Source organism: Tachysurus fulvidraco, chromosome 21 (genome assembly GCF_022655615.1).
Source record: "Tachysurus fulvidraco isolate hzauxx_2018 chromosome 21, HZAU_PFXX_2.0, whole genome shotgun sequence".
Classification (NCBI taxonomy): Eukaryota; Metazoa; Chordata; class Actinopteri; order Siluriformes; family Bagridae; genus Tachysurus; species Tachysurus fulvidraco.
The window spans coordinates 9,181,975-9,207,063 of record NC_062538.1 but is presented as its reverse complement, the minus strand read 5'-3'; the positions used below and the strand labels follow the sequence as shown (position 1 = coordinate 9,207,063).

At 37.1% G+C, this 25,089-nt stretch overlaps 3 protein-coding genes and 1 long non-coding RNA gene across 10 annotated transcripts in view; 2 read left to right on the top strand and 2 right to left on the bottom strand.

The window, feature by feature from the left end:
* myo7ab (myosin VIIAb) overlaps positions 1-3,275 on the top strand; it is a 47,518-nt gene extending 44,243 nt beyond the window's left edge. The window contains exons 44-49 of the mRNA XM_047805466.1: positions 57-163; positions 1,398-1,583; positions 1,939-2,055; positions 2,216-2,299; positions 2,851-2,970; positions 3,096-3,275. Coding sequence (XP_047661422.1) covers positions 57-163; positions 1,398-1,583; positions 1,939-2,055; positions 2,216-2,299; positions 2,851-2,970; positions 3,096-3,176 — 695 coding nt within the window. The 3' untranslated portion in view covers positions 3,177-3,275. The remainder of the gene's footprint in view (positions 1-56; positions 164-1,397; positions 1,584-1,938; positions 2,056-2,215; positions 2,300-2,850; positions 2,971-3,095) is intronic.
* Positions 3,276-3,368: 93 nt separating this feature from the next.
* On the bottom strand, positions 3,369-7,800 carry LOC113634913. Its single transcript, XR_003438677.2, has 3 exons — positions 7,744-7,800; positions 5,068-5,144; positions 3,369-3,942 (listed from the first exon to the last, which is right to left on the bottom strand). It is a non-coding gene; the product is annotated as an uncharacterized LOC113634913 (long non-coding RNA).
* Positions 7,801-7,930: 130 nt separating this feature from the next.
* nadk2 (NAD kinase 2, mitochondrial) lies at positions 7,931-22,267 on the top strand. 7 transcript variants are annotated; one of them, XR_003438675.2, is made up of 13 exons: positions 7,983-9,572; positions 10,280-10,368; positions 10,477-10,565; positions 10,704-10,785; positions 11,271-11,354; positions 11,700-11,836; positions 12,620-12,707; positions 13,193-13,336; positions 13,414-13,469; positions 14,349-14,402; positions 14,509-14,632; positions 15,224-15,427; positions 22,128-22,267. XR_003438675.2 is itself a non-coding variant. In XM_027134094.2 (13 exons), the coding sequence occupies exons 2-13, from the start codon at positions 9,342-9,344 to the stop codon at positions 15,360-15,362; spliced, it is 1,317 nt and encodes a 438-aa protein (XP_026989895.1). In that variant the 5' UTR covers positions 7,984-8,383; positions 9,231-9,341; the 3' UTR covers positions 15,363-16,514. The 7 variants fall into 7 exon arrangements, 5 of the variants coding, with proteins under 5 accessions (XP_047661423.1, XP_026989895.1, XP_026989894.1 ...); XM_027134094.2 differs by lacking the exon at positions 22,128-22,267 and having other exon boundaries at positions 7,984-8,383; positions 9,231-9,572; positions 15,224-16,514; XM_027134093.2 differs by lacking the exon at positions 22,128-22,267 and having other exon boundaries at positions 7,984-8,641; positions 9,231-9,572; positions 15,224-16,514.
* skp2 (S-phase kinase-associated protein 2, E3 ubiquitin protein ligase) lies at positions 17,475-25,012 on the bottom strand. Its single transcript, XM_027134097.2, has 10 exons — positions 24,791-25,012; positions 23,337-23,575; positions 23,094-23,208; positions 22,523-22,666; positions 22,312-22,446; positions 22,119-22,217; positions 21,334-21,461; positions 20,526-20,577; positions 19,966-20,073; positions 17,475-18,832 (listed from the first exon to the last, which is right to left on the bottom strand). The coding sequence occupies exons 1-10, from the start codon at positions 24,802-24,804 to the stop codon at positions 18,631-18,633; spliced, it is 1,236 nt and encodes a 411-aa protein (XP_026989898.1). The 5' UTR covers positions 24,805-25,012; the 3' UTR covers positions 17,475-18,630.
* Positions 25,013-25,089: the final 77 nt, after the last annotated feature.

Genomic DNA, 25,089 nt, shown 5'->3' with positions numbered 1-25,089 from the left:
ATGATACAATATCAAAGCCTTTGTTGACTGCATGTGATATACTGTTTGTGTTTAAGGTATAGTGCCTTCCCTGACATATCAGGTCTATTTTATGAAGAAACTGTGGACTAACACTGTGCCAGGCAAAGACTCAATGGCTGACTCCATCTTCCACTACTACCAGGTAAACTACTATTATATGCCATATATTACTCTATAGAGTTGATCATTTCTCAAATCTGATTGTTCTGATTTATTTTCTATAACAGTAGCTCTGATAGTAATGCAGCTACAGAATACAGGTTTGAATTAATGCGCTCTATTCTGTTCTAATCCTCTCAGTAGTAACAACTCATACACTGGTACTTGTACGGCAGACCCTCTAAGTAATTGAAACGTTAATTTAAAACTGAAGTGAGCTACTGTGTATTGAAGCTGCATATGAATTTGGTTGCTAGAATCCACAAAGCTTTAATAATTTTAATAATGCAGTCTTTCATGCATGATGTGCAGCCAAATTTAGGCTAAGGCGAGTTTTCCAAAACTGAAAGGTGGCCAAAGCATTTAGAGACTTTTTTTGCATCCCAGAAAACAAAACATATTTTCTATACTGAATTGCTTCCAAAATTCTAGCTGTCAGACCACGGGAAAGGCTAAGCAACATCCCTAAAATAAGAAATCCAGATGTAATGAGATACTCCTGTTCCCCACTGTTGTTGCATAGTGCATGTTCACATATTAAACCTATATACACTGTGTGTGTGTGCGGCCAATAGAACCGGTTCTAAAAAAATTTTTAATGTAGAACCTTTATATCTATATCTATATGTAGATAATGCTGTGATATGTTTTGAAATTACATGCTTATGTCTTACATATATTAGGAAAGCTCAAATAGAATTTCTGAAAAAAATTAAAAACCTAAAGAATAGAAATGCTTAAATAATAAGTAGGCTATCATTTGCTGGTATCAATACCTTATACATTTTATTTTTAGAAAATACAATGTTGTTTTTCTTTAAATAATTTTTTTGTTTGAATTTATATTTGTATTTCATTCATCTATATATCTGTATCCAAATGATTAACATAATAATAATAATAATAATAATAATAATAATAATAATAATAATAATAATAATAATAATAATAATAATAATAATGAATATTATAAAAAATATTTTCAGTTGTCTTCTTGTGACTGCTTACACTTGCACACAATAAATTGTTATTTAATTATTGGCCTAAACTTAAGCATATGTCCAAAGTTTCTGTTATATTAGTCCAAAAAATTAGCTTCATAAACAAGGCATTAAACCTAAAAGAATTAAAGTAATTTATAATAATTTATTTAATTTATTCTGTGTAATTGGTTAAAATTGCCTTTTTGTACATGTTCATTTTAATGCCTGGTGTAGGAGCTGCCTAAATACCTGCGCGGTTACCACAAGTGTTCTCATGAAGAGGCTTTCCAGCTCGCAGCTCTGATTTACCGGGTAACATATGAAGAGGACAAGTCACAGTTTATTAACATCCCCAAGATACTGAAGGATCTCGTCCCACAGGATCTGATCAAACAGCTGTCACCTGATGACTGGAAACGGGTGAGTTACATAAAGAAATGATGCTCACTGTCCACTCTATTTATATGATTTTATGATTATGGTTATACAATAAAAAAATATACTGTACATACTTTTATTAGAGCTATATTTATATCTTAGTTTAGTTTAGCTTGGTGCTACGCAACACAAAGTAGAATTGAACATTATTGTTGCTGTAACAAACAAAATTTAGCAATTTACTATGTTTCATTATTAACTATTGTGGTCCAAAAATTGTACCAAAGTCATTCTGTTTAGTTAAGTCTCAACTCGTACATGTGCCGAATACGCCAGAGCAAGTTATTTTCTTGAAAACACATGTCTGATTCTTTTACTAAGCTCTTTTTCTCTACAGTCTATTGTGACGTGCTTCAACCAACATGCTGGGAAAAGTCAGGAAGAAGCTAAATTTATGTTCCTAAGGATCATCTTCAAGTGGCCCACTTTTGGATCGGCCTTTTTCGAAGTTAAAGTAATTTTTTTTCAGCATACAATAAATACTTGTATGTGCAGATTTACTATATATATATATTTTTGTCTTTCACAATGGTCATGACTTTATACCAGTCAATTACTGAATAGAAAATTAATCTGCCAGTGATATTTTTACAGCTTTTATTCTTGTTTCATAGCAAACCACAGATCCAAATCTACCAGAGTTGCTTCTGATAGCAATCAACAAAAATGGTGTTAGTCTGATTGACCCAACAACAAAGGTAAAAGAAAATCTCTTGACAATAGAGACCATATAAACCACAGTCACATTTAATATGGTTTATAGCTCATCATTAAACTGCATAATGTTATTTTACTGGATTCAGTACTGTAATCATCACTGAAGCACTGATCAATCTATTGATCTATATCAAATAGCATGCGTATTCCTTATTTACAGCTTTTCAGTAAGTGGCCACTATTAAACTATGCCCGAAATAATCCAAAACTGTAGTGATTTGACAGCTGGAACAACTTTACATTTTGATCAGATGAACACATTTTCATCACTTATTTATAGATAAAACCATGTCTTTAAGCACACCACAAGTATGCGACACCACAAGGTAGTTTAGATGAAAGTTTATGGTAGATAGCCATTACGTGTTAGCTTCATTAGACATCGATCTCCGACGAACAATAAAATCAATATGTCTTGACTGGCCGAATAAAATACTTGTAACAAGTGGAAATTTGTTTCGAATTTATTATTAATTTTTTTTAAATGAACCATACATTTAGTCTGAAATCAATCTTTCTCTGCTCTTCACAGGACATCTTAATGACACACCCCTTCACTAAAATCTCTAACTGGAGTAGCGGGAACACTTACTTTCATATAACCTTAGGCAACTTGATGAGAGGCAGTAAACTGCTGTGTGAGACACCACTGGTGAGTGAGAAAGATTTGAATAATGTCTAACGTCCTCAACATTCGAATACTGAGATGTACTCCAATCAAGCCTCGCTACACATATTACACAATATTCAGCTGTGTGTTCATTTGTCTGATGACAGGGCTACAAAATGGATGACCTGCTGACGTCATACATAAGTCAGATGATGAGCACCATGACCAAACAGCGCAGTTCACGTTGAAACAGCAACTAGCCAGCATTTATGAACAAAGAACCACAATAAAAATGCCTTTTGTGTTCGATCTGTTAAACTGATAAATATATATATTTTTATCCCTCATGGTGTGTTGTGATTATTTCTTTGATTTAATTTGATTTAATTGTTTGGGCCCAATGCAGTATCATTAATGAGTATTTAATCAATAAGGTAAATATTTTTTAGATTTAGATTTAGAATTAGATTTTATTAGTAAGTTAAATCAATAAAATGTTTCAATTTTATGAATTATAATTTTTTTTTAGATTTGTCAATTTTATTTTTTAATTTTTTTATTCATTTTACTTGTTAGATTATGAATAATTGATGCATTCACTCATTTTTTTTTTACTCATTTTCCTCAGGTCTCGTGCAGGTAAAGAGTGAAAAAACAGTACAATAAAACATATAAAGGGTCATCCTGTGTGCACAAAATACTGAAATGTAAATAATACAACAAAAAATATAAGGCAAAATATATATACTGTACATTATAAATGATGTTATTAATTTGAAACAGAGTATTGGTTTAGATAAAGTGATTTTTTTAGTGATATCTATAGATGTTTCACAGCACCTCCATTAACAGAGACACCTTCATCTTCAACACATTTCTGTTGCATCATCTGTTGCATCTTCTCAGAAAAGTATTTCTGAGACAACTAAGCAAATCTTCAACTGAGCATAGCTTTGAAGTCACTGTGATTTTTCTAATATCTGCTTCCTACTCTTAAAAATCATGAGAATCCATCTGAGGGGAAAGAACAAGAGAGTTGATTTAGCAAAGAATGCCACTTTTTAATCTCACCAACACGTTACTTTGTACACTATATGCTGATAATGGAAGAATATGATTCAGGTCTTCAAGTTAAAGCACACAAAAAGATGGTGTATCTGGGCAGCACGGCTCTGACCGAATGTTGTTCAGAATACCACAATGTCTTGACTTTGCACACAAATAGTACTTTTGTGTTTACAGCAACAATGTGAGTGATCTGTTTAAAATCAGGAAGCCCTGTACATGATCCAGCAGAAAGTACTGTATCATATCTTTCTTGTAATCAATTCTATTAATGCACACAAATGATGCAACATGCAGTGCTTCTGTTTGAGGAATTTTTTGACCTAGTGCTTTTTGAATGTTCTCTGCGAATGTTGTAACTAACACTGAGGTGACAAATGTCATTTCCACAGCCTGCTTAAAAAATGGACTGCAGTCTAGCTGATGGCTTAGAGCCTTCTGATGTTTCATTGCAAGTGTCATGGCAACATTCTTTAAGCTTTGGGCATCACGTATATCCTTCTTGAAAAAACATGTTTTCCTTCAAACCGCATTGTCCAGACTTCAGTAAGTGGACCATGTACCCATGTCAAACAGCTCAGATTAGTGTTCAATGTAGTGGCGTTTTTGGTCGCAGTTTAAAATGTGGAAATACCTATGCTCTGCCACCTTGTAATCGAGGATGTGTAATGATTCAGCAGTAAATTTAGGTGCAACAACTAAGGCAACAATGTCCTTGAGGAGCATAAGTATTTCCCATGTGTCATCACTACTTGCAATGTAATGGCCAATAAGCAGACACAAAAGCCTAATTAGACACCAGTTCTCATGGCCATTTTCTCCAAGTGTGCCCTTGGAGAAGCAGCTCTTTGAAATCATCCGAGGCTTATCCGTTTTATCAGAGAAATACCTAAATAAATGAAAGGAAATTATTTGATAGCTCGATTTAACACATCTAAAGTGATGTATTTTTTTGCCACCAGGTCACTGTCCTTTCACGCATGTGTTCCTACCCAGATTGCGATCTTGCAAAGGTTCTTGCACCCGCATGCTGTGTGTGCCTTTCTCTCTGAGTTGAAATGAACCATTACTTACCTCTAGGTGTTATGTATCAGTCCTGGATGCCATGCAAAATCTGCAGATTTTTTCCACTGTGAAGCTCTTATAAAATCCTGCAAGAGAGTGAGCACCAAGGTTATCTGCTGCTACAAAGAGCACAGTTCCTCAAACACTTTTACCAAGCCGCTCAATGTAGAACCCATGCACAGAGGCTAAACCACAAAGAAGTATGTACAGTACTTTGTCATAACCACACTCTCTTGAATTTGGTTCAAATAAATCAAAAAGACAGCAACGAAACTTGTCTCACAGATTGCTGTTGCTGAGTTATTGTATACAAACGTGATAAATGTACTTTAAGTCTACTGATGGTCTTAAAAGTACATAAGCACTCTTGGTGCAGACATGGAAAAGTCTGGCTTCTTGTATAGCTCCATGTTTAAGCCTGTAAGGCTTTAACAGCTGCCCCCTCCTCTCACAAGCAAACAGGCAGTACTTACATTTCCACATTTCTATTTTCATTTATTTACTTGTAAACTGCAAAGTATAAAAGTTTGTGTTATATTCATTTGAAGTTAACACAACACTGGATGGTTGAGGGGAAATGACTAAGCTTCCTGGTTTCCAAAAAGAAATAATTATAATTTTTGAACTATCTTTAATATGTATACAGTCAACCCTGTAATTATTCATACCCCTGGCATATTCTGACTTAACGTTACTTTTATTCAACCAGCAACGTTTTTCTTAATTAGAAATGACACAGGCCTCTCCCAGAAGATAATAAGACGATGTACAAGAGGCATCATTGTGGAAAAAATTGTTACTCATCTTTTATTTACATTTGAACAAGAAGTGGCATGTCCAAAATTATTCATCCCCTTTGCAAACTGTCACAGTCTATGGGAAAATCCAAATATTTATCTAGATCATTCCAAACAGTCCAATCTGTTCTAAAGCATCCTAATTACCCTGACTCTTGTACATCGTCTTATTATCTTCTGGGAGACGCCTGTGTCATTTCTAATCAAGAAAAAACTTGCTGGTTGAATAAAAGTAACTTTAAGTCAGAATTTGCCTGGGGTATGAATATTTTTGGGCTTGACTGTGTGTATATATATATATATATATATATAATGTAATAAAAATCTCACTCACTCACTCACTCACTTTCTACCGCTTATCCAAACTACCTTGGGTCACGAGGAGCCTGTGCAGGATACACCTTGGACGGAGTGCCAACCCATCGCAGGGCACACACACTCTCATTCACTCACACACTTACACACTACAGGCAATTTTTCAGCGATGCCAGTTAACCTACCAAGCATGTCTTTGGACCGGGGGATGAAACCGGAGTACCCAGAGGAAACCCCTGATGCATGGGGAGAACATGCAAACTCCGCACACACAAGGCGGAGGCAGGAAACGAACCCCTACCCTGTAGGTGTGAGGCAAACGTGCTAACCACTAAGCCACCGTGCCCCCTAATAAAAAATCTAATATACTAAAAAATTATTTAAAAAAAAATACAAAATCTTTAAAATAAAAAAATGTTAAATACTAAAAAAAAAAATAATTTAAAAATACTATATATACATAGAGAGAGAGAGAGAGAGAGAGAGAGAGAGAGAGAGAGAGAGAGAGAGAGAGAGAGAGAGAGAGAGATTTAGTCATTTTTAGAGCCCTATTGTTTTTGCTCGGGTTTACTATTTTCTTTTCTTTTTTTTCTTTCTTTTTTTGCACACAATGGCCAATTGGGGTCCCTTTAACGTGCTCGAAAACTCTTGAAATATGGCACACACGTCAGAGTCGTGCGACACTAGGCTCGGGCAAAGGCTGGAATACGGGCGTGGCAGGGGGGCTCTGTAGCGCCCCCTGTAATGCAAAAACAAACATTTGTGCACAGATCGGGCAATTATGTACGCACATGTACGAGAGTTGGTACGCTTATAGATCTCATCGACCCGAACAACCTTCGCGCTCTAAACTATAAGCTCTGCCCAACAGGATGTCGGCCATTTTGGATTGTTTTATAAGTGCGGTGAACTTTTAAATAGAATATTCCTCCTTGGGAATTCATGCGATTGAATCTAATGCGAAGTTGCGAACGGATTTTTGATATCTCAAACACCGTTGCCATGGCATCGTGTCAAAGTTTACTTTTATTTCAGGCATATTTAAGGCTTTTGGCGTGTTTAGATTAACTTGAAATTTGACAAATACATCACATTTGTCGGCTGTTAAGTGTGGACAAAAAGGTCAGACAAAGGTTTGTTTCTAAAGTGGCTCACTAGCGCTCCCGTTTGTCTAAAATGTGGGGTTTCATTTACCTACAGTCCCCAGATGGGACATAAAATAGTCCACTGATATCTACCCACTTCATGCACTTGCCCACCGTGCATTGTTTTCTGGGAGGTACCGTATAGCGATAAAAAAAAAAAAAAAAAAACGTGCGAGGGCCCGCCATCGCTGCTTGCAGCTATATTTTAAATATTTTTTTATGACAAACTCAAAATTGGATGAATTAAATGAATTATTTGTCGAATACCATGAAACAGTGATGTTATATTAATTTGAAGCTAACCACAAGGCAAACACATCTACTAAAATTAAATTAATCAGTTGTACACTAAAAATATAAAGCATGACATGGTAGAGCAGACTTTGTGTTCAAATATATTCATATACACCATCTTACATGGATCTTACTTGGGATTTTATGGTACAGTCTGTCACGTGGAGGAAAGATTCTAAATTCGAAATCTATGATTCATCATGTCCGTATTAGTTAACGATTACCTCTTTATATAGAGAAAGGTATTTTTTTTATTATGACAAGCTCAAAATCAGAAAACAATTTTTATGGGATAAATGTTTTTCATTGAATGGCAAAAATAGACGTTTTAAACTATTTTATTTTCTCATACAGTACGAAGCATACGTGCGTCGGTGCAGCACGCGCACTCTCAGTGACGTAAAAGGCGCGTGCTTTAAAGATGGCGGCGTCTGTATATGTCGGAAGTAACGTTCGTGTTTTTAGTCGCAGTCAACTAAAGTCTAAACTCTAGAAAACTGTTTAGACACTCTAGGACGTATTACAGTTCACGTCGATAAATCACACACGGACTTTATTTTAAAGGAGAATGACTTAAAAAAGCGGGTTTATAAGCGGGACAGTGTTTGCTAGCTGGCTAGCAGTAAAGAAGCTGCGCGTGCACACACGCCCACCGAGACGTTACGCTGTCGTGCGCGTGTGTTGTTTATCTGTGCTACTTGTTTAACTATGTTTTAGTTTCACTAGTTTGTGGTTTGGGATGTTGCTCGGTTTCTGGCGCTAGCAAGGTTAAGATTAAGTTAGTTAAACTTTTCCTACTGACAGCTAGCGGTTTAGTTTTAGCGAAGCTGGCAGGTGCACACAGTTTATGACCTTCTGCTGTCGCTACTACTTCCGTCAGAACTGTCGAGAGACTTTTAACGAAAGTAATTAACTTTGGGGGAAGTTTGAGGTCACTTTTAATTATGTTTAATTTAAAGCTAACCTTGTGAGCCTGGCAATGCTTCCGTATGAACTTTTAGCTAGCAAGCTAACACACTAGCGGACTGACAGGTGGGCAGCTGTGTCCTTTTTATAGCTATTAGACCTGGCATAAACTCAGGTTATATTAAATACCTGTCACGGTGGGTGAAAATATAACGTATTTGGTAAAGTATTTTCATAGCTGAAAGTATTGTCTAATATTGCATTATATAAGTCATACACTTTATACAACTGAACTTTTTTCTAGTTAAAGCTAGTTTTGCATTAATCCACCACTCTTGTGTTTTTCAGCCCATCAGCATCTAGATAACAAAAAGCTTCAAGCATTTGAGTTCCCTGATATTTTATTGCACAGGGACACGTTTGTTTGTTTGTTTGTTTTTACTCAGATAGCAGCTGTGTTTTTTTCTATATACCTGTCATTAATCTGAGATGTTGTATATCTGTCAGGGTGCTAGGGAGAAAATACAATAATATAACATCTTGTGTAAAGAAATGAGATATTACCATTGCCGTCATTTATGGTCTTTCAGTTTGGGATGTCTGATTGCTAGATACTAGTTTCCTGCATTATTCAAACCATCAGCATCTGGATACAAGAAATATTCAGGTTAATGCACCGGCACAATTTTCCACTCAGAACACTTTTGTTTTCTAGGGTCTCTTTGCACAAACTGTTTACTCAGAGCCACTGCAATCCTCCCCAGCTTACCTCTGTTTACAACACATTTGGACAGAACTACTGGAGTTGCAAACTTTTGTCACTAGAATGACACTCCATACTTTAAGGACATTTCTCTGCTTTCGAAATCCTTTCCTGGCAATCAAAGGGTGCGGTCGCCTGTATTTTCATCAGACTGGTGTGTGTGGAGGCGCTTTACAGGCTGACAGCGGTTTCAATCCTTCAAAAGTTGCAGTGGTGACTAAAACTACACGATATGAATTCGAGCAGCAGAGATATTTCTGTGCTGGACTATCAGAAGAGGATCTCAAACAGCTGGTAAGCTATCTCTTGAATGTATTATTGCCTTATTGATAATCTTGGCCGAAATTTGTCTGGATTATTAATAACGTTGAAAAAAGGCTACTAAGATGTACCTAATAAGAATCAGATCTTGAAATATCTTTCTATTTTGCTTGTAGTTCAAGAAGTATAGCTCAAATTTTAACGTGAAAAATGATTAAAAAGGAATCATTTCTGACTCACTGACATTTTTAATGGAATTAAGCTTGTATTTGCTTTGTTTGCTATCCAGGAACAATGTGTGACATTCATTGTGTGAGGACAGACAGATAGATTTGTTTTTTTTTCTAGTGTGCCTATAAAGCTGGTTCTTGTGCTGCTTTCCCACAATTCATGACCTCTAACTTTTTCTTCCTCATGTTATGTGCCAGTGAACCAATCAATGTCTTCTAAAAAAAAAGTGTAATTAAGATATGGACTTTCCACAATCTTCCTGATTCTTGTCTTCAGCAGCCTCATATCTCCACTCCAAAGCCTGTCTTGGTTGAACAGTTACATTTGTGTGATCATTCATTTTTTGCATGTTACCTTTTTGAAGTTTAGAATCAGCCTGAAGCAAAACAGACATTAAAAAGCTCATTCACCACACCTTTAAATGCATGAATCTACTTGTGCTCACAGTATGTGCTGTCTTCAAGACTTCTGCTTGTTCTTTATTTAAATTCTGTTTCCTGGAACTCCAGCTTGCGTTGAAGGGATCCAGTTACAGTGGACTTCTGGAACGGCACAACATACACACGCGCAATGTTGGACACATTGTGGATAATCTGCAGTAAGTAATTGATATTATGGTATATAAAAGGAGAAGACATTAATGATGATTTATGATTGTCAGAATAAACAGAATTGTTTTTCTTTGCCTGTTTATAAATATCTTTAGAATACAAGGCATGGAGGTCCGTGTGGTTAAAAGAGGAGAGTATGATGAAGACACAGTCAGATGGGCAGATGCTATTGTGTCTGCTGGAGGTAAGTCACTTTTTGCTGATGAATTGGAAGGGGAAAAGTAAATAAATATGCTACTCTGGCATAGAGACACACCCTTGCAGTCATTATTTTACAATAGTATTTATATCTCCAGTTTCATGTTTTCCTTCTCCATTTTAGGTGATGGCACCATGCTGCTGGTTGCAAGTAAAGTTTTTGATAAGAACAAACCTGTAATAGGAGTCAACACTGACCCAGAACGGTAAAAACATAGATTTATTATGTTGTGTTATTTATTATATTGGGCTTATTTGTCAGCCTTTTAGGAAAGGTGTGTGTACAGTAAATGGTTTGGTTAGACAAACAGATGTGTTCTGTCACTGCTGGTGTACATTTAGTGAGAAAGCTCCATAAAAAGTAAAGCTCACAGTGAGCTAAAAACAACAAAATGATGACTAACTCCCTGTTCCTAATGTGTGCTGAACCTTCCAGTAATACACAATCACTGCAGCACATTAAATACAGCAGATGTATAAACTCCTCCTTCTTATGAAGCAGAATTACTTTGTCCTAATTAAGTACCTAGTCATATTCATCTGCTGTTTTCCGGAACTCACAGCACTTATAAGATTTAAGATTGATGTGAACAAGTTTCATTTATTAATTTACAAATAAATAATAAATCAATTGTCATTTAAGTTAACGGTTTCAAAAAAAGTGTGTCGTGTTTTCTGTTTGTAAATAAAGGTCAGAGGGTCATCTCTGCTTGCCTGTACGCTATACACATGCATTCCCTGAAGCATTACGAAAACTTAGGAAGGGAGACTTCAGGTGGGTCTTTTATCTTCATTTTCATTATTTTTGCTGAGTCGAAATGCAATTATTGTTTTTTGTTCCATTATCTTAAAATGAATACTTTATTTTCCTGGGAACTTAATATATCCATTCATATATAGACTGATAATAAAAGAATGAATGTAGGTCACCTAAAGATGAGGTGATAAATAAAGACAACAGACAGATTAGATAACTTTTTATTGTAACTAAGTTTATTGTCCATATCTTGAGAACTGCCTTTGTCTTTGGCTTCTCATCTGTTAATAAATGCAGTCAGTGTTTCCTGTAAAGTAAATACACTCAGAAATCACTCAGATCTCATTACCTTGTCTCTCCCAGGTGGCAGTGGCGTCAGCGGATCCGTATGCACTTAGAGGGCACAGGGATCAACCCCACTCCAGTGGACCTGCACGAGCAACAGTTGAGTTTAGAGCAACACACCAACGCCCACCGAATTACCACCAACTCCCAAAACAGTAAGCACTCCTAATGCAAGTTGTATTTCCTGTTGTACTCCCTTACGTCAGCACTTTTTATCTGCACTTCCCTATTGTATTTTGCATAAAATGAGTAAGAAGTATTTATTTAGCCTAAATAGAGAATTACTTGCAAGTTTTTTCTTTTTTTTTTGTTAGTCAGAATGCTTAAATTTAGGTCCACTTCAAGCAAATGCAACTCGTATAGACTTTGGGTGACTAAGAGAACTCCATATTTAACCCTGATATTTTCCTGGGGTCTATCTGACCCCTGCTGGAAGGTTTAGAAAAGTTTAATGTGTCATAACTTGGGTTTTCTTCCACATATTTGCCTGAAATTTACCAGGATTGTTCCAAATGAACTTTGCAAGTAAAATTCATTTTGTATATTTTCGTTGAACTATGTGTTCAGACCAGTATATACTATAACAGAATTGTTAAATGTCTTAATATTTTGCAAATAAAGCAGTACCTTTATCTCGTTTTTAGTGTTTTTTTTTTGTTTTTTTTTTAACAGCTTGACTGTTTAAATTTTTTGTCAGGATCTAGTACAATTTAATCAGAAATAATATTAACATTCATTTGATTAAATTGCGTTTGCAGGTGACAGTGTTTGTGTGTGATTTTTTAATGATTTTTGAGGTCTGTCCAAACCTTGTGTGAAAGCCGGTACTATGGAGTACCGTCCATAGTCAGTGCCTGTGAACTGAGTCAGGTTTCAAAGAATTCAGACAGAAACATGAAGTTGCTGATTCTGAGATTTTTTTTTTGTTTTGCTCACAGGAAGAACAAATGAAACCTACACTTCACCACACCTTCTTCCTGTCCGAGGGCTCAATGAAATCTTCATTGGAGAGTCCCTCTCCTCCAGGTAACTGAACTAATCAAGGCTCACACTTTAGAGGAAAACTTGAACCTGAAACACATTAAGCAGGGTTAGATTTGTGGCGTGTGTAGGCCACACAAGTTCTTCTGTGTCAGTTTCAGCAAGCTGTATCTTTATGTGCTATGCTTTATGCATAGAACCATTGTCATGTTGGGACGGTTTTGGTTTTATAATCCCTTTGAAGGGAAACTGTAATGCAAGGGTTAAATTCCAATTATTTAAAATACATTGTGGGCAGTGTAGGAAATCCTTAACTAAAGGCAAAATGCATCTAAATATTAAAAAATAAATTCTTGGATGCCTGTAAAGATCACATGTTGTATGTAAAGATTAGTATGTAAATTATTCAGAGTGGAATTTGTCCTTTAATCCTTTTTTTTTTCTGGCCATTAAGCATGTTGTCTCATCAACCCACACCATCTTCCTACTCACTGCATCCGCCATTGCCCATTTCCCCTTATCTGCCACAGGGTGAAGTATAAATCCTTCAAACCCCATCTTACCCTCTCGCTCCATAGGGCTTCTTACTATGAGATTTCGATTGATGATGGACCGTGGGAGAAGCAGAAGAGCTCAGGACTTAGCGTTTGCACTGGAACTGGATCCAAAGCTTGGTATAAGAGGATAAAATATGAGGATTTTAATTACTAGTGATAAATTTCCTGGTGACTCATTTTAGTTTTCTGTGCAGGTCTTATAATATTAATAAACTTGTGGACCAGGCTGTGGAGGATGTCCTTCGAATAGGTACGGTCAGAATAATACATTCATAATAAACACTGGTTTGTTAGTTAATCCAGCTTTGACTTACCAAATGTAGTCCATCAGATCAAAATATCTTTGGTGCTTTAGATTCGCACTGAAGCTTTGAAGCTAATATGACCAACAAGTAGCAGACACTCAAACATAAATTGCATTTAAACTGCATTATTATAAGCTGCATTAACCTTGCAGATCAATTTAACCTTTGTTTTGTTTGGTCACCTACATTATCACAATGGGAAGGCACATTTTTCATCTAAAAAAAGAAAGTGACTTTTGTGCATATATAAAGTAAGTTGCTCACTTCACATAACAACATTCTTGCCATTCCTAGATAGTATTAGTTAACTAACTGGTCTAGCTAGAGGTCTAGATTAGGTTTATTATTAGCTTTAAAACAGTTGAGCTAAAAATGGTTGCTTACTGCAGACTGTAGAGCTGCTTGTGTGACACTGTACCAGTGAATGTCTCCAAAATAGACAAGCTGTTATCTTTAGTTACTTTGCCAAATAAATGTTTTTGAATGAACATTTGATTCAATTCCTCTTCCAATAAGATTAGATGTAAAATATTTGCCTATTATTAAACAGTGAAAGCAAGTGTGAAAGCAGCCTTAATCATCATCTTAACCAGTTATACAGTGAAGGATGAATTAAATTGAATATTCCAATTACTTGTCACTTATCAGGTGTCTCTTGATAGTGAGCAACATAATTAGACATTTTTTTGCACCCTGTCTGGCTGAAAAATGGTGAAATGCATGTCAAAGTCTAATATCTGTGTAACCAGGCACAAAGAGGACGTGTAGTCAGGTCCTGTGTCAAATATTTAGCTATGTCAATATGTGTCAAATATGTTTCACAGCCAAAGAAAAAACTGGTTTGGATATTCCATTAAACCAGGAAGTCATCAGAAGTGGTGAGTGCAGCTTAACTACTCCTCATCAGAATTTTTTTTTTTTTTTTTTTTCATGGCCTGTTTATCTCAGCAGTCTCATGATTATCATGTTTTGGGATGTGTTTAGTGACTGATGCATACAACGAAGCTCTCATATTCAGTCCTGAGGAGAACCGTATTTTCTTTAGCATCCGAGAGCCCATCGCCAACAGAGTGTTTTCCAACAGCCGCCAAAGAGGATTCGTAAGCAAGTGCGTATTGGGTTCTGTACTGTTCTGTATGGCTTTAAGAGGGCGGGGCTTATGATCACAGGCTTGCTTTCATAGTAGGCGTATGAGATTGTGTGTAATGTGTCATCCTCCTATTGTGCCTCCTAACTATCGATAGCTGGTCTGAATACAGACTTGTGCTGTGTAACTGGCAATTTTGTTTTAATAAGGTGCCCCAGGCTATGTTAGGAAAAATACACAATGAGGTGTTGAGGTTTATTCCTGTTATCATTAACTTTAAAAGAGAGAGGTTAGTGAGGAACAACTGTTAATAAGATTCAATTCAATTCAAGTTTATTTGTGTAGCACTTTTGACAATTGACATTGTCTCAAAGCAGCTTTACAGAACATAAACATAGAACAAAAGGTTAATATAAAGATCTTGTGTCAGTAAACTTACTGAATATTACTAACACTGGAGATGCCTTCCATAAACATCTTTTCACACAAAGCTTCCCAACATGTATAACAATATTTACTTATTTTTTTGGACTGTTTCTGTGCAGTGCCCAATTTTTAAAAATAAGATTTGTTAAGTGTAAAAGTTTACTCTCTGTTCTCTTCTTCTTTAAGGGTGTGTGTCCGCTCAAGGTGCTGGGACGCCTGCATGGTGGTGGATGGAGGAACATCCTTCGAGTTCAATGATGGTGCTATTGCCACTATCAGCTTGCACGAGGAGGACCTGCTGAAAACTGTTCTGCTTGATGATTGAACTCTTGAATGCAGTTTAATATTGGAACTGCATAAATCATGTCTGGACTGGAGATGATCACTAACGTAAGGTCAAATGCGGGTTAACGTCTTTCAACATGAAGGCTCATGAGCTGTTACAGACTTGTAATTTGCTGGTTTTACAGGTGGGATGAAATCATTTTTGTGGTGTTATGATATCCCAGAAGGCTGAATTAGATGGAAATCTGATTGTTTGTGGGGTTTTTGCAGAATGTCATGCTTTTTGTTGGCAGTGTTCTAATAAGCAAGTAGATCAATTTTGTTGCACTTTTGGCTCCCAACCATGCATATGTGAATACAATCAGGAGACACGTTCCATAATAATAGGGTTTAATAAAAAACATTCAAGCCATTTTCATCCACCCACAATATTTAAAGACTTTCCTAAAAGTAAAGTCAGTAATGTAAATTAAAGTGTCAGTGATTTAATAAGTTTCTAAATATGAATAATGAATGCAGCAGGCATGTGCACGTGAGCACTCCAGTGGGCCTGATACACTCCTGTGTTCATGAGCTTGGCCTTTTTTGTTCTGTAAGCTTATCTCTGATCATGTTTGTGACTGTAAACACCAAAGTTGTGTGTGATCTGTCAGATCCCACTCTTGATACACAACTCTACATGACTCTTAATTGCTCAGTGTTACTGAAGTACTGATGTGATATTGTCAGAAAAGCAGATCATGGAATAATTTAAAGCAATACGAATGTGCTGTCAAATCACTGACCCCCTTAGTATTTAAGCATGTATCATGCCTCATAGTATTAAATGTAAGCAACTGGATTTGTTTGGATTGACATTTTTCCAATCCTCAAAGAGAACTCATTCAAAATGTGTGAAGATATTTAGTAGAACTGATGAAGCCCTTCAGGTCAGTGATCCAAACACAGGTGCAGTTGCCTGAATGTAAGACATTCCAAATTGAATTGTTCATTTACACCACTTAGTGGCCATGTGGTACTAAATCTAGTATTTTCAGACAGGAAGCCCATGGTATCAGCAGATCAGAGCATTACTTTGTATTTCACCACAAAGATGTACTAGTGCCAAAATGTGTTTTGTATAGAGAAAAGACGAGGTGGAACGTCTGCAGTGCTGGATTCTTTATTAAAGACTTTACATGTTCTAATTTCAGGAGTTGTTGAGACTAAATTCCAAGGCAATAACTTTAAATTAACCCATATTTTGGTTTATTGGCCAAATTAGTTACAATCCTGGAGTACTCCACTCATTTTTATATATACACACACACAAACAGCTAGCTCTGTGGCATGATTTCAAACATACTGCTTCCTGACCACAGGATAAAACTTTACACCACATTCACATAGGGTTACATGGACTCAACACTGTTCCTCATGTCAAAGAAAAGAGTTTTTTGAGCAAAATATTTATTTAAAATCAATGAACATCCATAAAAATACATTGTCTATCCAAGTTTCCTCAGTTTTTATAACTGGTGAAAAATACAAACTGATTTCAAGATATCAGGGATTTTAGTCAAAAATTGTTTAAAAAAAAAAAAGGCACAAAAATTTATTTATACATTTTCTACTCAAACAAACAAAGCCAGACTTCACTCGTATTATTTCGAAATTATTAATAATGAAATGTCAGAAAGTGAGTCAGCAAATGTATTGCAACTGTTTTCCGGAAATAGCAAATTTAGAGGAAAAAAATAAATAAATCTTTACCTAATCAATAGTACTTGCACGTGCTTCTTGTTACATGGTTTGCAAAATAATTTAGGGTACAGAGCAGTGTTTCAGAGTAGTCAAGTCCATACATGAGCTGGGGATCAGAGACCATGCTTATGATTGTCAGGACAGACAATTGCCCAGGAACTGGCAACTTTTAAAATCCAGTTGATTTAAACACGTGAACCAAACTCTCTCACGCATTTTATATACACATACATACATACATACATACAACAGAGCACGTAACAGGGCTGCACCAACAATACAGAATCTATTCACAGGTATACATTTAATAACTAATGAATATTTCTCTTCTTAAATGACAATCAAATGACTTGGTTATGATCCAAATGGATATCGTATAAGAAAAAGATAGAAGAATTTAATCAGTGAGTTACATTTACCATCCTGGTGTTTATTTTCTAGTAACAGCAGAAAATGTTTTATTCCTCTTTTATCACCAAAATCTAAGCCAATTTGTTTTATCCACAAAACAAGTTAGCTATAGCAGCTTTAAGCATTTGTTTTCTCAGCAGCATCTCTCTCCTTGTTATTTTTAAATAAGACGAAAAAAAAAGCAACTTGTCTTGTTGGATACTCAGAACTTCACTGTATCAACACGCATGTTTTTAGTCCATTTATGTGGCATTTCAAACATAGGAGCTACAATCAGCTCTGGTAATCATAGCGTGTTATAAAATATTTAAACATTCTAACCAATCAGAATTAAAAATTCAACAGCACTGTGGTATAAACATTCACTGAAAGAACAATGGCAGAAGATTTATTGAATTTTCTCTCTTTTTTTTTTTAAAGAAAAAGAAATCTGTTTCATTGCATGCACACATCATTGTCAGGGTTCAAACCCTCAGTCTCCTACTGTACATGGGGCACAAACTTTAGACCACTGTACAACTCAGAAGCCCAGCAGTACCTTTAAGTCTGGGTCAGATTTCCGTATTGTATAGGTGCATCCCTATAATTCACTTACTGATTAAAAAATGAGGATCAGAACAAAAACGTAACATGATAAATCGACTTTAAAACTATTGAACTTTCAAAACAAACCATTATCATAACACTTTAAAGCACTAGAAGTCATTCACAGTTTGGATGATGCTTTGATAAGGTCTAAAATTATAAAAGAGTTTGGACTTATTTTACTTAACACTTACTTAAAAACCAACATTTCAGGAGGTGGTTCTGTACCCTGCTGAAGCTGCACTTATCACTAGTGGTAACAAAAAGCATGTGAAGTAAATTCACATGCTCATAGAACCAAGCTGTAAACCATTCGAAAGTGCAAGTGTTCACACCCACACGCGCTAAGTCGATACGGCATTAATATGTATGCCGACAACTTCAGGATTCAGCTTCTTACAAGTGAGATGTGATTTATACCACATGCTAGTTGATATCACCATGACAACAGTGACTTCAAAAGGTTACCCCATGAACTCAAACCTATTCGGCATTTTAAAAACATCCTAAAAAAAAGAGAGAGTCACCTCTTGTTTCATTCCTAAAGTCAAACCCTGCTGGAGCACCGGTTAGGGTTTATACACCAGTCGACAGTGCATTCCCCACAGTGTACGGTCTTTTCGTGCGGCCGTGGTGGGACGAGCCACACCGGAGAACGGCTGGTTGTTGATCTGTACCCGTGGCAACCCTTTAGTCAGAATGGGCAGTGAGCTGTCCTGTATTAGACCGAACACCTCCAGGGTCTGCAGAGTCACAAACTTCTCAAACTCTCTACAAAAAAACAAAACAAAAAAAAGGAACAATGCAAATAAGTGTTTATGAAATATACTGACCAGTGTTATACAGTAAATTAAAACTACTTGTGTTATAATGACCTAAATGATATTACCCTTTGTGTGTTCACCCAATAACCCTCAATGAATTAAAACATCAGTAGTTAACTAGACAAATGTGAACAACCCCATACAAAATAATAGGCATGCATGCCCAAGACAAGAGAGAAGAAAGCACCACACTGACTGCTTATATAATCTCCAAACCTGTCTGTCCTGATCTCTACATCTATGCTAATGCAGTCTTACCACTAAATTTGTTTGGCAACATCAGCAACAGTTTGACTCCAGTGCTTTTTGTAGTCTATATCTTATGCAATATAATATTATCTAGAATTATAGATTATCCCATTGCACCTTATGACCGGTCACTGAGATGAATTTATTTTTTTTTACTAAGTATGTACAGTGTAATCCGTTTAATGCTAAATATTATTAACCACACCAACTTCCTGGTGTAACTAAGTCTAGACTAAAACTTCTGCAAAAAGTCTGTGGACATCTGACCATCACTCCTAGAAAATTGCCACGTCAGTGCTGTGATTATTCCTTCCGCTAGATTTTGGCGCATGGCCACAGGGATCTGCTAATTCAGCCACAAGAGCTTTATTAACGTCAGGCACTGATGGGAGAAGGGCTGGGGTACAGTCTGCTTTCCAGTTCATCCCAAAGGTGTTCAGTGGGGTTGAGGTCAGGGCTTTTTTGCATGACTCTTGAGATCCTTCCACAGGATCCTTAGCAAAACATGTCTTCATGTAGCTCTCTTTGTGCAAAGGGGTTTTATCCTGCTTAAACACTAAGGCTATTAATTCCACTGAAAGGAAATTGTAATGCTGCAGCATACGAAGACATCCTAGATAATTGTGCACCTCCAACATTTTGGGGAAGAACCTCATATGGGTTTGATAATCAGCACTTGATCTTTGTTGGAGTTTTCAGACAAATCGATCTCTTGATCAATTGACTACAGCTGAAAACTCTGTAGATTACATTTCTGTTCAAACTAACCTCACTTTAATAACACAACCCCACTTGTATACCAGCGTATGTGTATGCGTGTGTGTGTCTTACATGAGGGCAGCTGGGTGAATCTGGTAACAGCGACTCAGCGCTAAATGGCTCAGTGACGAAAGCTGCTGCAGGAAGGGGAAACTGTCTGTGGTCACGAGGACGCTGTCACTGAGAGAAAATCATTCCAATTAATACTTTGTGGTAGCTCAGTAGCAAAGGCATTAGACAACCAATCAGAAGGTTGTCAGTTCACATCCCAGGTCCACCAAGCTGCTTAATGTTTGACCTTTGAGCAAGGCCCTTAACTCTTAATTGCTCAGTTGTATAAATGAGAAATGTAAGTCGCTCTGGTTGGTTGGTTGCTATAATTTACTGCCATGTCAGCTACTGAGGCTATCTTCACGGTTAATAAGAACTAAAATAACCAAAAATCACTAAGAAATAAATAGACAAATATATACAACTTAAATGAATTTTTTACATTAATATATGACAGAAACTCAAACTTTCTGATGAAACCTTGTAAAATAGCTCTTTAAATGAGTTAGCCTCATAAAATAACCTTCTGTGGTCATTATGAAGTCGCTCTGGATAAGAGCGCAAGTGTAAATGCAATTCACCTCAAATCCAAGTGTGTGAGATTCGGACATCTTTCCACCAGCACCTTCACGTCTAAATAACAGAGGAAAAGAAGTGGATGTTACGCCAAAGATTAAATTAAATCGTCTCTTTTACAGTAGGCACTATTAGTGAAGGGCTACAGATGATCCTCTGCTCGTATTAATCACAATGTTGTTGACTTCAGGACTGAGCAGGTGGTGTTGAACAATACATCACAGCAGCTCTGACAGTAGTTCAGCTGCAGATCACAGGGTTAAAATATCGCGCTCCTTCTAATACATTATAGTTTGTGTACCAATTAGTATATAGCAACAGTTTGTATAGTGACTCGTATGACAGACAGCTGGACAATCTGCGTCCTTAGCTTAAGGACAATAAAGCATGTTGGAAGGGAATGCCTGCTTATAGCGGTTACAACAAGAACCTCAATAAGAAGTTGTTAAAGGTATAGAACCTCTGGGTATATTGTTCGAGGAAATTGTATTTATTTATTTTTTTACTTTGGTGCTGTAACAGTAACCCCACCTCATATCGTTGATTATTTTTCTATAAGAGCACACCCATATGACCCAAGCATGGTTGGTGTGGCACACAAAGAGAATGTCACTAAACAAAATAAGCTGAATTTGCATTTAAAGAATGAAACGAAGTTAAACAGACAAATCTATCAAAACCAGGGCATTGTTTCTGAATTTGTAATGATATGCAAATTTCCTGTACGAGTACAACATTTAAAAGTCGTATACTGTAATAAAGAACGATGTGACTTTTTGCCAATTCTGATTATAGTTTATAGATTTTACTTACTGTCCATGGTAAGGTTTTGTCTGTAGCCACTGATGTTGAGCTGAGTGATGGTGGAGGGGACGTTGTTAACGACTGCCTGAACGTGCTCACTGCTGAAGTCACACCATGACACGTTCAGTTCCTCAAGCCTGGAACATACAGATTGGAATGGTTAAGAGAAGGGACGACAATAGCGTGTACAGCTCCGAGTCCCGATTTTCTCCCCATGGTGACGCTCAATAATTAATAATGCTAATAATTACTGTACAAAAAAACAAAAAAACAAAAAACACCTTAGCAACAAAGGTCAGCTGATTGGTTTAATTAATATTATTATTTTTTAAAAGATGTGCCAATCAATTCTAAGACAACAGCGATGCAAAAGTCCAGTGTGGACACTATTTAATAAATCAGCAGCTAATCCTTTTTTTTTTGGCTTACAAGACCAACATTGCTTATTTCAAAATTTTAAAATTCAGTCCACGCTGAAATTGCACACAGTCAGAACATCTCACATCCATCAGGGAACTGAACTGGTGTTTAGTGTTCACTGATCCATAAGAACTTCCTGGTCTGGGTCATGGGGGTTTAAATTAGACTACTACTTTTTTTATTTTGGAAAGCAGAACTAAAATTAATGAACAAATAATGGTTAAAAAAAAAAAAAAAAAAAAAAATCTTGTTGTTGAGACCGAATATGAACCGCATTACTTAGCAATTTATCCTATTGTAAAATTTGCTGAAACAACAAACGTCACTGCTCACTTATTGTTGTATCCCCTTAACTCCTTATCTGCTTGTCTTACTTGGTGCAGGATTGAAGCATTTCAGTCAGAGAGTCAGCAGAGAAACCGCTACAACCGCACAGGTTCAGCCGCACCAGCTCTGTGTTCTCGCTCAGAGATCTGCAAACACATGAAACATCATGAACTCTCACCATCAGAAGCAAGACTTTTTACAAGTAAGCATTCTGTTCCATTGACTTGAGCTCACACACACCGGAGGATGGAGTCAGAGAGCACGAGTCCCTCCAAGCTGAGGTTCTGCAGCCGTCTGCAGCGTGACAGGATGTCCTCCAGCACAGGCGCCTGCACAGTGCAGCTGGACAGGTCCAAATGCTGGACACGCAGAAGTCTGAAACACACTCAGAGTTTAGTTTCATTAAACCACAATTAAACTCTCCAGTGAATAACACACACACGAGACTCACTGTGTGTTCTTAAAATGGGGTTTGCCTATGCAGGAATGTGGACAGCGCAGCCGCGACACTCCTGCTGTGAGCACCTGACCCAGCTCGCCGTTCAGCTGTGCTTTTCCCACCAGGTCAGCGCTGTGCCACAATGACTCATCAAACCTACACACACAGACACACAAATTAGAGCTGTCACAATAACTTAACAGGACAGATCTGGGGCATAAACAAATTGATAAAAATATATAAGTATATCCATGGTACAATTTACAACCCTGCCAGAGAGTTATATATAGAGAGAAATAATATAAACAGCACAGTTTGGAAGTTAGAAACTCAGAAATACAATTAATAATAATGATCTTTTTAAATATCCTGACATTATTATGCAACAGGTAAAATAGATGAAATGTCTCAAAGGAGAAATGAGGGTGTGCAAATTTTTGCACTCAACAAGTCTGACAGCTTGCACAAGGAATTTACTAGTGTCTGACGGCTTACGCAAGGAATTTACTAGTGTCTGACGGCTTACGCAAGGAATGTAAAACAAGAAAAGCTTGAAAAGAAAACAAGTCAGCATGGAACTTACGCCAGTCGATGCCAGCGCTTGCAGACTCGAGACGTCCTGAGAAGGTCTTGCAGCGAGAGACAAGAGAAAATCCCCAACAGCAGCTCATCTGGGAGGGAGTCCCAACACCGAACACCTGCAGAGCAACAACAACATGGGCTGTTTTCACTTTGGTTAACGGGGAGGAGATACAGACTTTGCCTTTAAAACCAGGTGTCAGAAATAAGAAAACCTCCACTGATATGTGCTGGAATTATAACTGACCTGTCGTGTCTCTGCTCCTTCTGGGACGTCTGGCTAGAACAAAGCCGTTCTCTTTGCCCTTGGCACAGGGCCGTGGCTGTTTACGGGGAGGAGACCAGTGTTGGATAAGCTCGTGAGGAGTGTTTTCAGCCTGCAGTCCGTCTCCATATGCGCACGGCCTTTTCTTCACTTTGGACTGCGACATGCACAGCAAGGAGCCATCGAGATTCTCATTCAGACAGGGCAACTCCTGGAGAGGCCTGAGACATGGGAACAGTTACCATCATCACATACAAGTCATTTTATTACATTACACAAGATCAAAGGCAGAGGAATATAAACCTCACGTTATACATTTTACGTCAGAAACCTCAAGGCACTCACTACAAAGTGCACTAATTTGGGAGTCTAACCATTTTACCATAACGGGTTGCACAATATCAAGTTTTTCAGATACAAGTTAGTGCACTACAAAGGATGCGAGTTCTCTCTCCACATACAGTGCCTTAAAATACACAGAACCATTAAACACTTCAATACTTACACAGACATTCATAATGTTTTTTTTCTCCATAGAGGAATATTTTTTCCTGCTTTTCACCAGCAGAACATGCTATATTTAAAGTTGACATTATTTCTATGTTTGTTTTTTTTTGAGGTTTGAATTAAACCCAACTTTCAATTCAGCTGAATTAAAAACTATAACTTTGTTAATGATCAAATAATCTACAAAAAAAAGACTAAATCAAATAAAATCATGGACCTTTTGGAGATAATCTTTTTGCAACCAGGGACTTTTAACTGGAACAGAAATTTAAGGGATCCTTTTTAAACATATCCAACAAACAAAAACTCTCATGGATACTTTGTCCCTAGACCCCACTCTGGCTAATTTGATTGGAATTAGGTTAAAAATTAAACAAAGTAGACGTCTAGGCAATAAAATTACATGTATATATATTTATTAATCTAGCAAAATACCCAAAACTTGTATTTGTTTACAACGCACGTGCATGTTGTTAGTTCCACTGCGCGCGTGCAGATGTTGCTGATGCCCGCCATAACTAGCGCGCGCCAACATCAACAGCACACAAAAGTTCAAATAAAACGAAATTAAACACACGATCGACGGCATCAATTGTATAACTATTTATAACAATATTTTCCCCAACGTGTGCATGGATTACATCACTTGTATCTGAGTTTAACGGCTGTAACATGGCTGTGTAAGAAGGCCAAGGCGCGGGAGAAGCTTGGAGGGAGACGCACGAGCTCAACTTTTATATCTCTTGCCTTTTAAAACGGAATGCATCATGCATCCATTTCAGTTAATGTAAAAATCTTCATGCAATACATCATCGAACCGGCACCCTAAAGTAAAGTCGAGCAAAAGTTCCAACTGATCCAGATGGAGTTTGTGCAGAACTTATTAAAAAAAAAAAAAAAGTACCTAAACATTAATAACCAGTCGTTACCTCTCGGCTGACATCGCGTCCTTGTCTTCTGCAGTGTCTAATATTGACTTGTTACTGATTTCACACACTCTGGTCTTCTCTGTGTGATCTAAACCCAAAGTGAATGAGTTCGCGCGAGCATTTAAACCTGTACAGTCATCGCCTGGCTTAGCTCTGTCTTAACGGAAGTGACGCACTCACATTCGGCGGCACGCAAAACGACCCCTAGCGGCGAGGCGAAAACAGCGGCACTGCAGCTGTTTAATTAAACAAACACGTTTCTGGACCTTTCTGAATATATTAAAATAATTTGTGAAAAA